Genomic DNA, 16,676 nt, shown 5'->3' on the forward strand with positions numbered 1-16,676 from the left:
GGAGCCCGGCCATGTATGTATATAATGGAGCACCGCATCATGGATGTGTACGATGGGGTGCCTAATTATGGATGTGTATAATGGGGAGCCCCGTCATGTATGTATTTTAAGAGTGCATCATCATGTATGTGTATAATGAGGCATTTTATCATGTATGTTCATAATGGGGTGCCCAGTCATGTATATGTATAATGGGCCTCATCACTGACATGTATAATGGGGCACTCCTACATGTATGTATACAATGGGGTACCTCATCATGTATGTATATAATAGGGAGCTCCTTCATATATGTATATAATGGGGAACCCCATTATGTATGTATATAATGGGGTACCTCATCATTTATGTATATAATGGGGAGCCCTGTCGTGTATGTGTATAAGGGGGAGCCCTGTCTTGTATGTATATAAGAGGGTAACTTGACATATATGTATATAATGGGGAGCCCCGTTGTGTGTGTGTGTGTGTGTATATACACACATTGGGGTACCTCATCATGTATATATATAATGGGGTACCTCGTCATGTATGTACTGTATATAATTGGGTATAAACATAGCAACAAAAGGAGGAAAATATCCTCCAAAAATTAAGTATTACTTACAGCAAGATGGGCTGCAGTGTGTACATTGCCCAGGCCAAAAACTAGTACTCTAGCAGGATACAGCTAAACCCCACTAAATGGAGGCATCACAGGTGCAGGAGGAGCAAATCACACACACACCTCCATGGAATGGAGGAGGGCGATTGCTAGATGATAAAACTGCACACTAGTGGCTTGCATAGAGCGCTGTTCACATATGCAGATAACACAGTCACAAACCCGCAGCCTATTAGGTGACGCCCATACTATTAGATCAGGCGGGCTGCCAAGCCGTACCCCACTGTGTATCATGCACGGACAGACACTCTACAGTGCAAGGCCCAACAGAAAGGGGCCTGGCTGTATCCTGTACAAAAAAATCTAAGGTTTTGTTGGTATTTATGGCCATAAAATGTAAGCCTACACCCGCGTCACGGGACCTCATACTTGTAGGTCCCTACACTAAATATAAACATAGCAACAAAAAGAGGAAAATATCCTCCAAAAATTAAGTATTACTTACAGCAAGATGGGCTGCAGTGTGTACATCGCCCTGGCCAAAAACTAGTACTCTACCAGGATACGCCTAAACCCCCACTAAAGTGGAAGCGTCACAGGTGCAAGAGGAGGAAATCCTGGTAGAGTATTAGTTTTTGGCCTGGGCGATGTACACACTGCAGCCCATCTTGCTGTAAGTAATATATAATGGGGTACGTCATCATGTATACATATAATGGGGTACCGTGTCATGTATACATATAATGGGGTACCGTGTCATGTATACATATAATGGGGAGCCCTGTCATATATGTATATACTGGGGAGCCTCGTCATGTATGTATATAATGTGGTGCCTCGTCCTGTATGTATATAATTGGGAGCCTCATCATGTATGTGTATAATGTGGAGCCCCGTCATGTATGTGTATATTGGGGAGCCCCATCAAGTACTGTATGTATATAATGGAGTACCTTGTCATGTATGTATATAATGGGTTACCTTGTCATGTATGTATATAATGGGGAGCCTCATCATGTATGTATATAATGCGGAGCCCCATCATGTGTGTATTGGGGAGCTCTGTCATGTATGTATATAATGGGGAACCTCGTCATGTATGTATATTGTGGGGAGCCCTGTCATGTATGTACAGTATATAATGGGGAGCCCCGTCATGTATGGGAGCATTACAGACATGAGCTACAACTTCCACCAGTATTGATGGGCTACGATGACTGTGTAAGCATGGTGACCCTCCGGCATCCTCCGTTGGACCCATGCGATTCCCCAGCGAGGCGTCTTCTCTCCCCGTCGGCCTTTCCTCACTTCTCGGGTACCAGTGACAATGGCTCGTTGTTATGTAAAGAAGCCTGTATCCAGCAAAAAACACGGAGAGATTCTTCAGTGTTGGAATCTTAGTCACATGGGGCCGTGACAGTCCACCCCCCCTCCCCCAGCTAATCTAGTTTCTATAGAAACAAGATTGGGAAAAAAGACCGACGGAGAGGGGCAGAAAAGAGTGAGAACGAGAGGGATAGAGAGGTGAGCAGCCATAGGTACGAGGGGAGTCAGGGGGTCCGTAATGGGCAGCGAGGGATCTGCTGACGGACAGGTGACGCATCAAGTTCCTCCACATGACTGATGTGCCGGGATGCTGTTAACGGATCCTAGATTCTTCTGGCCGTGGACAAGGAGTCAAGGTAGAGTAAGAGCAGGTAAGTGTTAATGCAAGTCGGCGGGGATGGAGAAGAACGCAGGTTCCTATCATTTGCATTGAACGATCCAATTACTGAAGAGATATTCATTGCATATACTGTATCTGCAAAGTTAGAGTGGCAGAAATAGATACAGTATCGGGCTGAAAAACCCAAGACCGCTCCATAGATTAACCCCCAACAGGTGGTGGAGAGATCCTGCTCGGAACAGGAACACGGGACGCCCGGGTCAGGATACTCCTCTCCCAGTCTCCATCTGTTGTTCCCATTTGCTACAAACACCCGCCTGTCATTTTCATGCATTTTTTTTTTCCCATTATTTGATTCGGGTCCAGAAGACGTCCACAGGATGGAGTTACAGCCCCGGCTTATGTTATCCTCCAATAACTCCTCTCTGCTCCGGGGAAGGTACCTCTCATTACCTTTCTTGGCCCCTGTGCCGATCTCTCTATTAATAAGAACCTCTGACGTGGACTCGGCACTTTCTGCAATAGTTCAGCGAGATTTGCTTCGCTCTCCTGTTAGTCCCCTTCTTCGCAAGTTACTTTTCAGTAGTTTGTCCAATATATTGATATATTATGTAGATATTAAACTTTTTAGATTAGTAGTGTATGCCCCAGCCGAAAAGCAAAAAACCTACCAACTGCTCTTAAAGGGAACCTTTCACCAAGTTAGCTTTTGCACTTATTTTCTACCTGCTTCTCCTCTGAGTATTTTGCTTTTTTTTGTTCTTAAATCCGCCTTACGGTTCCAGAGATACGGGCCTTTTAATTAGCTCATTTTTATGGTCTAAACTAAGGGGGTGTGGCTCAGAGTAATTATGCAGATCACGCCCTTTCAAAATTCCTGAGACACGCCCCTTTACTAAAGACCATAAAAAGTTGTACCAAACAAAAAAGCCCATATCTCCGGAACCGTATGGCAGATTTTAAAAAGGAAAAAAGAAAATTAATCAGGGGAGTATGAGGAATAAAAGAAGAGTAAAAATGTCCACTCCTATTCTGGGGACGGGTTCTCCTTTAAATGAGACATTGAGGTTCCAAAGGATCTAGTGATATCACCAATTCAATATGGCTCCCATTCTTGTACTGTCTCTTTTTCTACTATGGATAATGAATCCACATGTCCTGTGAAACCCATGGAGATATATATATATATGTGTATATATAAATATTATTTATATATATATATATATATACATATATATATATATATATATATATGTGTATATATATATATGTATATATATATATATAAATATTATTTATTTATATATATATGTATATATATATATATCTAAATATTATTTATTTATATATATATATATATATATATATTATATGCAGTATAATATATTATAAAAAGTCACTTTCTCGTTAAAGTTGATGTGCAGAATTTTGGGAATCCGCCGAGGGTCTTGTTATCTGCATTTAAAACTATTTATTCAGAAATGCAATCCCCAAACCTTACACCGGCCATCGATCCCTGGTGATGAAGTGACTGCTTGCTGCTCCTCGCACACCTGTTCTCCGGCTGATGACAGGTGCGGACGCCTGCGCTATTCTTAAACCTCATTAACATATTTTGACTCTTATTCTGTATGGCAGATCGAAATAGGGGAGCAATATGAGAGATGGTCCTCAGCCTGTGCCACTTGAGCAGAGGACCCTGCAGGAGGGATTGCTGAGCGGATCTGTTCATTATAAACCAGTAATCCTCCACCTGTTCTAAGGAACCGCATACCCCTCCATCTGCGGGCCACCTGCAATGTTTACGTATTTTGCTTGGTGTATCCCTATTTATTTTTTTATGTAGCGGGAACATATTCCAGCACGCTGCACAGACTATGAAAGGATCCATTCACAACAGCCTCTTTCCACTATGGGGCTCATTATGGTGGCCCCTTGGCATAGGAACTGGTGGACCAGAGCTTCTGTATGCGTTAAAGGGTTATTCCCACCTTATCAAACATGTATTGTCGGATAGAGCTTGTACAAACAAATACTTTACTGCTGTTCTTGTCATATTAACACTTTTGTTTACAGCTCGTTGCCTTGGAGACCGACCACCATTGTTACACAGTGCTCACAAACTCTTTTTTCCCTTGAGCAGTGTTTTGAAGCTGACCAGGGTCGCTCGAGCTTGAGGTCACCTCTTAATCCCGGCCACCTTCAGCGCAGTGCTTACAAGCTAAACAGCAGAGGTGTTCTGTCTCCCGGGCAACGAGCTGTAAACAAAAGAAAAGCATCGGTCTCCTGGGCAACAGGCTGTAAACAAAAGAAAAGTGGCAACACCTTACAGCGCATTCCAGCGATTCTGGCCAGCGTCAAAACAGTGGTTACAAGCTGAATAGAAAAAGCTTGTAAGCACTGCGCCTGTTCTGCTGCCTAGCAGCAGGGGTCGGTCTCCAAGGCAACAACCTGGAAAAGAAAAGAGAAAAAAATCTTAATATCTTAAGAACGGCTGCAAATTTAAATACAAAGTAAATTGCAAAATCACTTGTATATACAAGCAAAATCGGAATATATCCTTCTTTGAAGATGGAAATAAATAATGGCGGCTTCCTGAGTATTAATACTAAACGGCTTCTCACATCTGATTGGATAATATACAATTGGGTCAGATTTAGACCGATGTAAATATAAAAACTTTTTTATGGGCAGAACCTCCAGAACCGAACCTTGATCACCATAGGGTACAGAAGCTAAAATTATCACTATTGAAAAGGGACACACATTGGGGGCCTGATATATCCGGATCTGTCCTGTGTTACTTTACTTAGGCCCTATTCACACTATGGTTTTTAAGTATAAGCGGAGTTGAAAGTCTGATGCACCACAGCTGCTTCTGAACCTCTTTTAGAAGAGGACGCTTGAGCTTCAAAATTACAGGGATGGTTGTCTTTCTTTTCAATAGCAAGGTCCCCGCTAATAAAAATGATATCTTTTGTTTGTAGAGATCCGATGTCCCAGGTGTTATGACTGTCACAAGGTGGCGCTAGACACTATTTGTATGAAGTAAATGGAGAGGTAGACAGGCCGAAATCATAAACCAGGAGGGCACGACAGTAAATGGGGGGGGGGGCACCGAGACTAGGTCAGGATGCAAGCCGAAGGTCAGGGTTCTAGAAGAGTACGTACAGGTTACAGGGAGCAGGCGGGGACGTGGTCAGGAGGAAGTCTGAGGTCAGTAGCCGGGAAGTCACAACAGAAACATGGGAGGACAGACAGAGACGGGTAAACAGCAGTGCGGAGTCGAGACACCAAGATCTGAACACTGAGCACCATGGGAGTCAACAGCACAACTGGAAATAGCAAGTACGACTGGCGTTCGTCCTGAGCTCACACGCTCCCTAATGAAGAAGAGCAATCACTGGGAACGAGAAACATCTGCGAGAGCACCTCCCAGCGTGAAACCCAGTGCTGTGAAAGAACCAGCAGAGCATTCATCCTGCAAAACGCTCTGCACCATAAGCAATATTTACCGGCTCTGCAGGAGAGCATAGCAGAACAGTACAGAATGTTCTGCACATTGGAATCGTGACACCAGGATTGAGAAACCAAGCAAAGAAGCCATATGCAAATCAAGTTGGAAGTGCACTGGGGGTGTGTCTGTGCACTTGGTTTGCTCCTTCCAATTGCATAGACACGCCCCCAGTGCACGTCCAATCTCATTTGCATATGGGTGCTATGATACATTTCTCATCACTGGCACATCGAGTCTTCACAAAAAATATTGCACAGTGTCAGCAGCAGTACCTGCACATAGTGGCAGCCATAACACCATCTCCATATATTACCAGCCACCTATTTCTGTATACAGTGCCACAATAGTCCCATCTGAAACACAAGGACAGGGCATATCTTCTTTCTACATGTCCTGTCGCTTGACAGCTCATCCATTGTAACGTCCGCTCAGGCTGCAGCTGGAGATTTGTTCCTTTAGCTCATAGATCGGGGCCCTAAATGTAGTAGACTCCCTATAATAGAGACGTGATCATCACTCCTGACATATCTGTTTTAACAACTTGGACTATGCATTGTGTTGTTCCTCCGTTATTCTTCCTGGAAATTTAGGAAGAAATTGACAACTGGGCGTTACCATTTTGCACGTTCAAGGGGTCTGCTCTGTATGTTGCAGTGGTGAATGGGATGTGTAACGACACCCATCCCATTCATAAAGGAAATAGTAACTCCTAATTGTCCATGTATTTGTATAATTTCCAGGAGGTGTAACAGAGGAAAGGCACGACACCAAGATCTAAAAGTCTCCAGAATTGAATATATTCTAGAATACTTCACCCAGTGGAGCAATCGCAGTGCACGAGGCTGTGTCCTCCCAGTATTAGTGGGATCATTGCTGAGCTGTGGACAGAGAAGCCATCACTGTGTATATGGCGGCAGACTGTGGGTTTATGAATTGTAACGCTGCGTTCCTGTGATGATTGCTTTATCTCAGATCATGTCTCTGCCCTCGGTACATCAGCGGAAAATATGTTAATACTCCTAGAATCAGCTTTTCCAAACAGACTCCATATAATTATAGATTTTTAGCCTTCCAACGCAGCGCTGTAAAGCGAGACTGCCATCCTGAAGAAGGGCTTCACATTAACCCATTATTCTACATAGCGAAATGTGAGTTATGTATAAAGGACCTGACGTTCAGCCTCTTTTTCGGCCTTTGTACGAGTGTCAATGTGAAAACCATGGAGCATAATTATTGGGGTCAAATTGGACCCTAAAAACCTGACCTTTGCCCAGTTTGCCTTTGGCTGAATGGCTATGAACAGATCCAATACACCCTTGAATGTGCATCCTCTAAATTGGGGACCCTAAGGGCTACTCCCCTACATATAGGGTAAGACGATGATCACTGGTTTGGATACTTTCAAGATGGGATTGTAGTGGAGATGAACCGAGCCCACCCGTGACCGGTATGTAGACTCGACTATGCCATGATTGACCACGGCTCCGTAGCCATTGCTCCCCCTGTATCTAAGCTGTGGGTCATATATCTGTGCCCCCAGCCCGGGCTCACATCATTGTAGTCCTCTCTCTGTAACCGAAGCTGCCGGATAAATACCCTAATAAAAGCCTTTTCCGATCCTTTCCCCCCCTCGTTTATTCCCTTTGGTGCTCCAGTTTTGCAGCCGGAAACTCCCCTCCGGCTAATGAGGAAAAAAGTGTCTTCGCTCTACATTGCGGCTCCTCTGTACGAAGCAGAGCCGAACAATACACCGCAGCGGGGCTGAACGTGCCGCTATCTCCCTTCCGTAGCTTATTTTGACAACCAGCTGACATCACAAATCCCGGATAATCATTGGGGCTGACAACTTGAAATGAGATGTGAAATCCACGCTCGACTTTACCGACAAAGAACAGTTATGAGCGCAATCCCAGAGGGGGCCCGAAAAATGTACGCGGCCACATACGCACCACCACGGTTCCCCCGCCGCAGGGGATTCTGGGTAAAGAGCATCAGATTCTATTTCTGCTAATGAGAGGAGGCATTTCGTCTTATTCCCCGTCCTCGCTCTATTCATTGCTCCCATGTAAGATGTGTTAGTAAGGGAAGCGGTGACAGGTGGTGGGAAACGGTCAGGGACGGAAATAAATGCTAAAAAAAATAATAAAATTAGATCTCTGCACGTATGTATAGAATACAAGCCCGCTATATCCGGAGTATTTTCCAAGAATTTATGTACAGGGTTCTATTCTCTTACAGCAAGCAGAGATCTTAAAAATTAAGTGACATGTATGATGAAGAAAGGCCCTTTGCATATGCCATGCTATGGCAGATCGATGCGATAAAGTCGGACGAGAATAGTAGTGACCTTTTAAAGGGGGTTTTCCCACCAACAAAGTTCACTTTAATCAATAGATCTTGGAATAATAATAATTTCCACAATTGGATGTGATTAAAAATAATGTTCCTGTGCCGAGATAATCTTATATATGTGTCCCTGCTGTGTACTGTGTAATGGCCGTGTCTGACCATACAGGGATATGGTCTGATCATACCAGAGCTCCTGATCCAGGATGACGCAAAAGAGTGTAAAGACATTACAGCACGGAATCGTAGATGATTTTTTTCTGTGAGGTAAAACATTTCTCCACCTTTTTTTAAAAAAAAAATATTTTATCTCAAAGAAAGAATAATTTCTGTGCTGAGATAATCTTATTTATATGCCCCTGATATGTACTGTGTAATGGTCGTGTCTGACCGTACAGGGACCTGGTCTGATCATACCACAGCTCCTCTTCTAGGAGGATGCAAAACGGTATAAAAACATTACAGCACGGAATCATAGATGATTCTTTCTGTGAGGTAAAATATTTCCCTGCCTATTTTTTTTTTAAATGTTTTACCTCAAAGAAAGAATTTTTGTGCTGAGAAAATGTTATATATGTGCCTCTGCAATGGCCGTGTCTAACCGTACAGGGACTTGGTCTGATCATATCACACCTTCTGGGCCAGGGAGGATGGAAAAGATTAGACACATTACAGCAGAAGATCATAGCTGATTCTGTCTGTGAGGTAAAACATTTTGCTCCCTATTTAAAAAAATAAATAAATAAATGTTTTACCTCAAAAAAAGAGTAATTTACTTTCCCGTGCTGTAATATATGTATACTCTTTTGCATCCTCCCTGGCCCAGGAGCTGTGGTATAATCAGACCATGTCCCTGTACAGTCAGACACGGCCATTACACAGTACACAGCAGGGACACGTATATAAGATTATCTCAGCATAGGTACAGTTTTTATAAACACATCCAAATGTGGAAATTATTATTCCAAGATCTATTGATTAGAATGAACTTTGTTCATGGGAAAACCCCTTTAATTTTCCATCCATCTCATAAAATTCTCAGGGAAAAAAAAAATAATGTTAAAGTATATAATATTTCATCTCTGAAACTGAGCCTCACTGCAGGCCACTAATTTAACCCTAGAACGCGGAAGCAATTCAATCTACCATAGAAAACAAATGACCTAGCAGGCCTGCGAGGCCCCAGGTATGCATTATAGGGTTAAAGGGGTGTCCCAGTAAAATGAAGTTATCACCCATCTATAGGAGTAATTCAAGACTGGTGCGGGTCTGACCACCGATCACCAGAATGGGGGAATCATGTCCTCTGAATGGTGCGGCCGCCATATCTGGAAGTATGAAGCGAATGAATGGAGTGGCATTAACCATGGGCAAAATAGCCCTTGTTCTGGTGACCAGCGGTGGTCTCACCAGTCACATCACCAAAGATCTAGAAATTGTCAAGTCTACTGTCTATCTATTTATCTGCCTGTTTATCCATTCAATATCTATCTATCTATGTATCCCTCTATCTATCTATCCCTCTATCTATCTATCTATCTATCTATCTGTCTATCCCTCTATCTATCCCTCTATCTATCTATCCCTCTATCCATCTATCCCTCTATCTATCTATCCATCTATCTATCTATCCCTCTATCTATCTATCTATCTATCTATCTATCTATCTATCTATCTATCTATCTATCTATCTATCTATCTATCCCTCTATCTATCCCTCTATCTATCTATCTATCCCTCTATCTATCTATCTATCCCTCTATCTATCTATCTATCTATCTATCTATCTATCCCTCTATCTATCTATCCCTCTATCTATCCCTCTATCTATCCCTCTATCTATCCCTCTATCTATCCCTCTATCTATCCCTCTATCTATCCCTCTATCTATCCCTCTATCTATCCCTCTATCTATCTATCTATCCCTCTATCTATCCCTCTATCTATCCCTCTATCTATCCCTCTATCTATCTATGTATCTATCTATCCCTCTATCTATCTATCTATCCCTCTATCTATCTATCTATCTATCTATCTATCTATCTATCTATCTATCTATCTATCCCTCTATCTATCTATCTATCTATGTATCTATCTATCCCTCTATCTATCTATCCCTCTATCTATCCCTCTATCTATCTATGTATCTATCTATCCCTCTATCTATCTATCCCTCTATCTATCTATCTATCTATCCCTCCCTCCCTCTATCTCTATCCCTCTGCCTATGCAATTTCTAGCTATCTATATATCCGCTATCTATCTATCTATCTATCTATCTATCTATCTATCTATCTATCCCTCCCTCTATCTCTATCCCTCTGCCTATGCAATATATATCTATATATCCACTATCTATCTATCCCTCTATCTATCCCTCTATCTATCTATCTATCTATCTATCTATCTATCTATCTATCTATCCCTCTATCTATCCCTCTATCTATCTATCCTTCTATGTATTGCTATTTTTCTGTCTTATAGCCAGAACATATGTTCTATAAATCTGAGCGGCTTATAATTGCCGGGCCTAATATAAAGCTGGTAGTGGTGCGTTTCGCGGAGCCCATAAAGGTGCTGAATGTGGGTGTGAGACTGACAGGCGGATCAAATGAGGGCGCGAGGTTTAAGTCAATGCTCAGGAATGGCAGGAAAAGCTGTGAATTAGGCGCAGGGCTTCCTGGAGCATGAGCCGTTCCTGCCGCTGGCAGACATAATGGGGCTTTCCTATGAGAGCGGCTCCTCATCATATCGCAGGCCATTTATAAATGAAGCGGGGTTATTGAATCCCTCCATTTGCTTGTGCAGCGCTCGCAGCTGTATCTATACGCGCTCGTCCTCCGCACTTCCACAGCACATACACACAAGCACTAAGTTCATGCCCAAAAGGATGGTGCCGTCTTATTGAGATAACATAATGCGATTTCTCCTTAGGCTACAATTGTTTTCAATCAAGACTTTGACCATCCTGAAAGCCCGGCCGTTGCCCGGGGCGAGCTGACGTTGCAGCCCACACGAGCGCTGGGTGTTTGTGTGTGTTGGTAGGGGTTGTCCATGTTACTGTCAGTGGTATTGGTTACATATGCCTGCACAGACACTGCATATCTGCCATGATTCATCTCGCTGCTGCAGTACAGTCTGTGCACGGCTCTATAAATAGCCTCTGATACAATGCGGTACAGTACCATTCTCCAACATTTCTATTATTTAAGGAGAACCGTCATGGCTTTAGTGGGAGAAATTATGTGATTTTTTTTTTTTTTTTTACGAGAAGACCCATAGATGCTCTGTCCTTGGTCCTGAGAGCAGCGAAGGAGCGTTGTCCAGGAGGCTCCAGTAACACCTCCTGTTTTTATCCCATCCTCAGGTCCATTGGAGGCTTCTCAAAGCTAACCCACAGGTTGTCACTGAAGGAGAGGTCCGAGAAGAAGAACGATGATGATGAGCCCGCACCGCTGGAGCAGCCGGCATTCAGACCACGATCACTGAGCATTGAATGGTGAGAATAGTGGGAAGGAGCCGGACTGGTCTGCACAAGAGACATGGTGGATGTAGACTAGACCGTTCTGGTGCCATGTTGCATGTTCTCCGTAGAGTGCACACTGTTTGGTTGGGGTGTAAGCTTTGCATGAGACGTAAATATAGTTAGGATCTCAATGGGCGTATACTCGTAAGACTGGGCGATGAGACGAAATGAGACTTTTTTGGTCAGATGAAGGTGGTCTTCTACACCAGGCGAAACGAGACTTGTTTGGTCTGATGAAGGAAGTCTTCTACACCAGGCAAAACAAGATTTATTTGGTCTGATGAAGGTGGTCTTCTACACCAGGCGAAACGAGACTTGTTTGGTCTGATGAAGGAAGTCTTCTACACCAGGCAAAACAAGATTTATTTGGTCTGATGAAGGTGGTCTTCTACACCAGGCGAAATGAGACTTGTTTGGTCTGATGAAGGTGGTCTTCTACACCAGGCAAAACAAGATTTATTTGGTCTGATGAAGGTGGTCTTCTACACCAGGTGAAATGAGACTTGTTTGGTCTGATGAAGGAAGTCTTCTACACCAGGCGAAATGAGACTTGTTTGGTCTGATGAAGGTGGTCTTCTACACCAGGCAAAACAAGATTTATTTGGTCTGATGAAGGTGGTCTTCTACACCAGGTGAAATGAGACTTGTTTGGTCTGATGAAGGAAGTCTTCTACACCAGGCGAAACGAGACTTGTTTGGTCTGATGAAGGAAGTCTTCTACACCAGGCAAAACAAGATTTATTTGGTCTGATGAAGGTGGTCTTCTACACCAGGCGAAATGAGACTTGTTTGGTCTGATGAAGGTGGTCTTCTACACCAGGCAAAACAAGATTTATTTGGTCTGATGAAGGTGGTCTTCTACACCAGGTGAAATGAGACTTGTTTGGTCTGATGAAGGAAGTTTTCTACACCAGGCGAAATGAGACTTGTTTGGTCTGATGAAGGTGGTCTTCTACACCAGGCAAAACAAGATTTATTTGGTCTGATGAAGGTGGTCTTCTACACCAGGTGAAATGAGACTTGTTTGGTCTGATGAAGGAAGTCTTCTACACCAGGCGAAACGAGACTTGTTTGGTCTGATGAAGGTGGTCTTCTACACCAGGCAAAACAAGATTTATTTGGTCTGATGAAGGTGGTCTTCTACACCAGGCAAAACAAGATTTATTTGGTCTGATGAAGGTGGTCTTCTACACCAGGTGAAATGAGACTTGTTTGGTCTGATAAAGGTGGTCTTCTACACCAGGCGAAATGAGACTTGTTTGGTCTGGTGAAGGTGGTCTTCTACGCCTGGCGAAACAAGATTTGTTTGGTCTTCTGCACCAGTTGAGTGATGTGTAGATCAGGGTTTTCCCATATCTATCAGTAGCCCCTGTACCAGAGCCCTGCACACCTCATTGACGGCATACTCAGCTCCTCTAGGCCTGGCACAATGTTATGCTACAATGATGACCTCACGCCAGTCTGGTGGACACGGACCACCAATGTAGCCTCTGGGCCAGAGTCTTGGGAACTTTTTGCTCAATTCTAGTGCAGAACTAGATCCATAATAACCAAGAGAACCTGGACTCAAGTCTATTACGTATGGAATTAGTGATGAGATCCCATTGATCAACTTGACCAAGTCCCACCAGGAACACCTTCAGAAGGTGGCATGAAAAGTTGGGGATAGGTTGGGTTTTCAAACTCCCAGCCTTCTATATTCACTTTTTCTGTATCTCAAGTCTACATGGAAACAAGTGCCCCACCAACTGCTCTACCGGCTGCCATGGTGGCTACACCTTGGTGGTTGAGGTTCTTCTGGCTTCTTGCTTCCGCAGATGAAGGGAAATATGTTCCTTTCTTCTAGAATTACTGAAAGTGAAGCTTCTTTTTTCGGAATGGTGATCATTTTTTGTAACATCCTCACCGAGCATTATAGGCCTCACAATTGGAGGCCAAGGCTGTATGGAGTAACCAGTCATATTGATGGGGCAGATTAGACAATCAAAAAGTTGCTAGTAATGCTGTTGCCTGAAACTTGATACCCCCTTTAATACATACAGTATATTAAAAGGGATGGTTTACTCTAGAGGGGTTCTCTACTTTGTCAATTGACCTTTCTAACAAGCAGACATTGTCCCTGAGGGGACCCCCATTAATCCGATGGAATCTATGGGTAAACCTGGCTGTAAGTGGTCAGTTTTCCTGCAGCGCCCCTAGAGGGGAAATTAAGTATTTCACATCTCCCATTGGAATCAATACGTTGTCTGTGAAATGCCGGAGAGACTCTGGGCAAAAGATGAAAATCCTAAATATTAAAGCGAATTTTACAATACAAACTGTGTACATTATGAAACAGATCTCATATACCTGATGAGGCTGATGTACTTACTTTATACACCCGTTCTGGTACGAATTTTAAATCCTAAAATTGTACTGAGACTTTTAGATTTTATACATCTGAAGTTATTTTAATTTTAGGGAGCAGAACTTTCATACCAGCCATTCTGCTAAGGATTGTCACAGTAAGGACACCAGCCCCATCAGGTTTAAACGCTCTATCTAATAACATGCGCAGTTTGTATTGTGATATCTGGTGACGGATCCACGTTTATAAGTGATGCTGAATCTTTATGTACAGATGTTTCCTACAGGAATGACCGGTTTTCTGCCTTTTTAGCTGTGATTGTCTGGTTTCACAACTTGGCTGGTGTCAGCCATGTATAATGTGTTTGACGAGAAGTAAACCGCAGCGAAGACAGTGCGATCTTTGTCATTAGGACTCGCTCTGACGTTCCCTCATAACTAACATCATTGTCATATCTGCCAAATTTTTGTGAACCAGGTAATGTGCCCTAAGGAAGCAAAAAAAAAAAATGGCATTCTGGTCACATCCATGGAAAATCGCGTAATTCCTGCTATGCTGGCAGCCGTCACCCAGACGTATGCAATGTACGAGTGACTGCCGCCATTGCTGGAGGGGTGACATGGGGCTGCATACAGGGTTATTAATCTGTGACACGGATGGTTCCAGGTGCTTATAATGTATATACAACAATTAGTAACATCTAATTTATTTATATATCAGTTGTGCAGTTTTCAAGATCTCTGCTTGCTGTCAGTGAATGGAAACTGCAATTGTGTCCCTCCAAATACTAACCTGAAAATGTGCTGCAGGGGCCATTACAATAGAGAAATCTATATCACTTATTTAATGTATGTACACAGTGACTGCACCAGCAGAATAGTGAGTGCAGCTCTGGAGTATAATACAAGATGTAACTCAGGATCACTGCAGGATAAATAATGTAATGTATGTACACAGTGACTGCACAAGCAGAATAGGGAGTGCAGCTCTTGAGTATAATACAGGATATAACTCAGGATAAGTAATGTATGTACACAGTGTCTCCTCCAGCAGAATAATGAGTGCAGCTCTGGAGTATAATACAGGATGTAACTCAGGATCAGTACAAGATCAGTAATGTATGTACACAGTGACTGCACTAGCAGAATAGTGAGTGCGGCTCTGGAGTAGAATACAGGATGTAACTCAGGATCAGTACAGGATAAGTAATTTAATGTATATAGATAGTGACTGTACCAGCAGAATAGTGAGTGCAGCTCTGGAGCATAATACAGGATGTTACTCAGGATCAGTACAGGATCAGTAATGTAATGTATGTACACAGTGACTGCACCAGCAGAATAGTGAGTGCAGCTCTGGAGTATAATACAGGATGTAACTCAGGATCAGTACAGCATCAGTAATGTAATGTATATAGATAGTGACTGTACCAGCAGAATAGTGAGTGCAGCTCTGGAGCATAATACAGGATGTTACTCAGGATCAGTAATGTATGTACACAGTGACTGCACCAGCAGAATAGTGAGTGCAGCTCTGGAGTATAATACAGGATGTAACTCAGGATCAGTACAGGATAAGTAATGTAATGTATATAGACAGTAACTGCACCAGCAGAATAGTGAGTTCAGCTCTGGAGTATAATACAGGATAAAACTCAGTATCAGTAATGCAATGTACTGTATGTACACAGTGACTCCTCCAGCAGAATAGTGAGTGCAGCTCTGGAGTATAATACAAGATATAACTCAGGATCAGTAATGTATGTACACAGTGACTGCACCAGCAGAATAGTGAGTTCAGCTCTGGAGTATAATATAGGATGTAACTCAGGATCAATACAGGATAAGAAATTAATGTATGTACTCAGTAACTCCTCTAGCAGAATAGTGAGTGCAGCTCTGGAGTATAATACAAGATATAACTCAGGATCAGTAATGTATGTACACAGTGACTGCACCAGCAGAATAGTGAGTTCAGCTCTGGAGTATAATATAGGATGTAACTCAGGATCAATACAGGATAAGAAATTAATGTATGTACTCAGTAACTCCTCTAGCAGAATAGTGAGTGCAGCTCTGGAGTATAATACAAGATATAACTCAACTCAGGATCAGTAATGCATGTACACAGTGACTGCACCAGCAGAATAGTGAGTTCAGCTCTGGAGTATAATATAGGATGTAACTCAGGATCAATACAGGATAAGAAATTAATGTATGTACTCAGTAACTCCTCTAGCAGAATAGTGAGTGCAGCTCTGGAGTATAATACAAGATATAACTCAGGATCAGTAATGTATGTACACAGTGACTGCACCAGCAGAATAGTGAGTTCAGCTCTGGAGTATAATATAGGATGTAACTCAGGATCAATACAGGATAAGAAATTAATGTATGTACTCAGTAACTCCTCTAGCAGAATAGTGAGTGCAGCTCTGGAGTATAATACAAGATATAACTCAACTCAGGATCAGTAATGTATGTACACAGTGACTGCACCAGCAGAATAGTGAGTTCAGCTCTGGAGTATAATATAGGATGTAACTCAGGATCAATACAGGATAAGAAATTAATGTATGTACTCAGTAACTCCTCTAGCTGAATAGTGAGTGCAGCTCTGGAGTATAATACAAGATATAACTCAACTCAGGATCAGTAATGTATGTACACA

At 42.7% G+C, this 16,676-nt stretch overlaps 1 protein-coding gene across 7 annotated transcripts in view; it reads left to right on the plus strand.

The window, feature by feature from the left end:
* Positions 1-16,676, plus strand: part of LOC142245496 (ankyrin repeat and fibronectin type-III domain-containing protein 1-like) — a 257,525-nt gene that overhangs the window by 156,653 nt on the left and 84,196 nt on the right. For 2 of the 7 annotated variants that reach the window (XM_075318239.1, XM_075318241.1), the window contains one exon: positions 11,501-11,632. The exons of 2 other annotated variants lie outside the window; for them this stretch is intronic. In XM_075318239.1, the coding sequence (XP_075174354.1) occupies positions 11,501-11,632 (132 nt within the window). Of the gene's footprint in view, positions 1-2,090; positions 2,302-11,287; positions 11,310-11,500; positions 11,633-16,676 lie in introns of those variants that run through there. 3 more of the 7 variants (XM_075318244.1, XM_075318242.1, XM_075318246.1) reach the window with 3 other exon arrangements.

The sequence above is a fragment of the Anomaloglossus baeobatrachus genome, chromosome 7 (assembly GCF_048569485.1).
Source record: "Anomaloglossus baeobatrachus isolate aAnoBae1 chromosome 7, aAnoBae1.hap1, whole genome shotgun sequence".
Lineage (NCBI taxonomy): Eukaryota > Metazoa > Chordata > Amphibia > Anura > Aromobatidae > Anomaloglossus > Anomaloglossus baeobatrachus.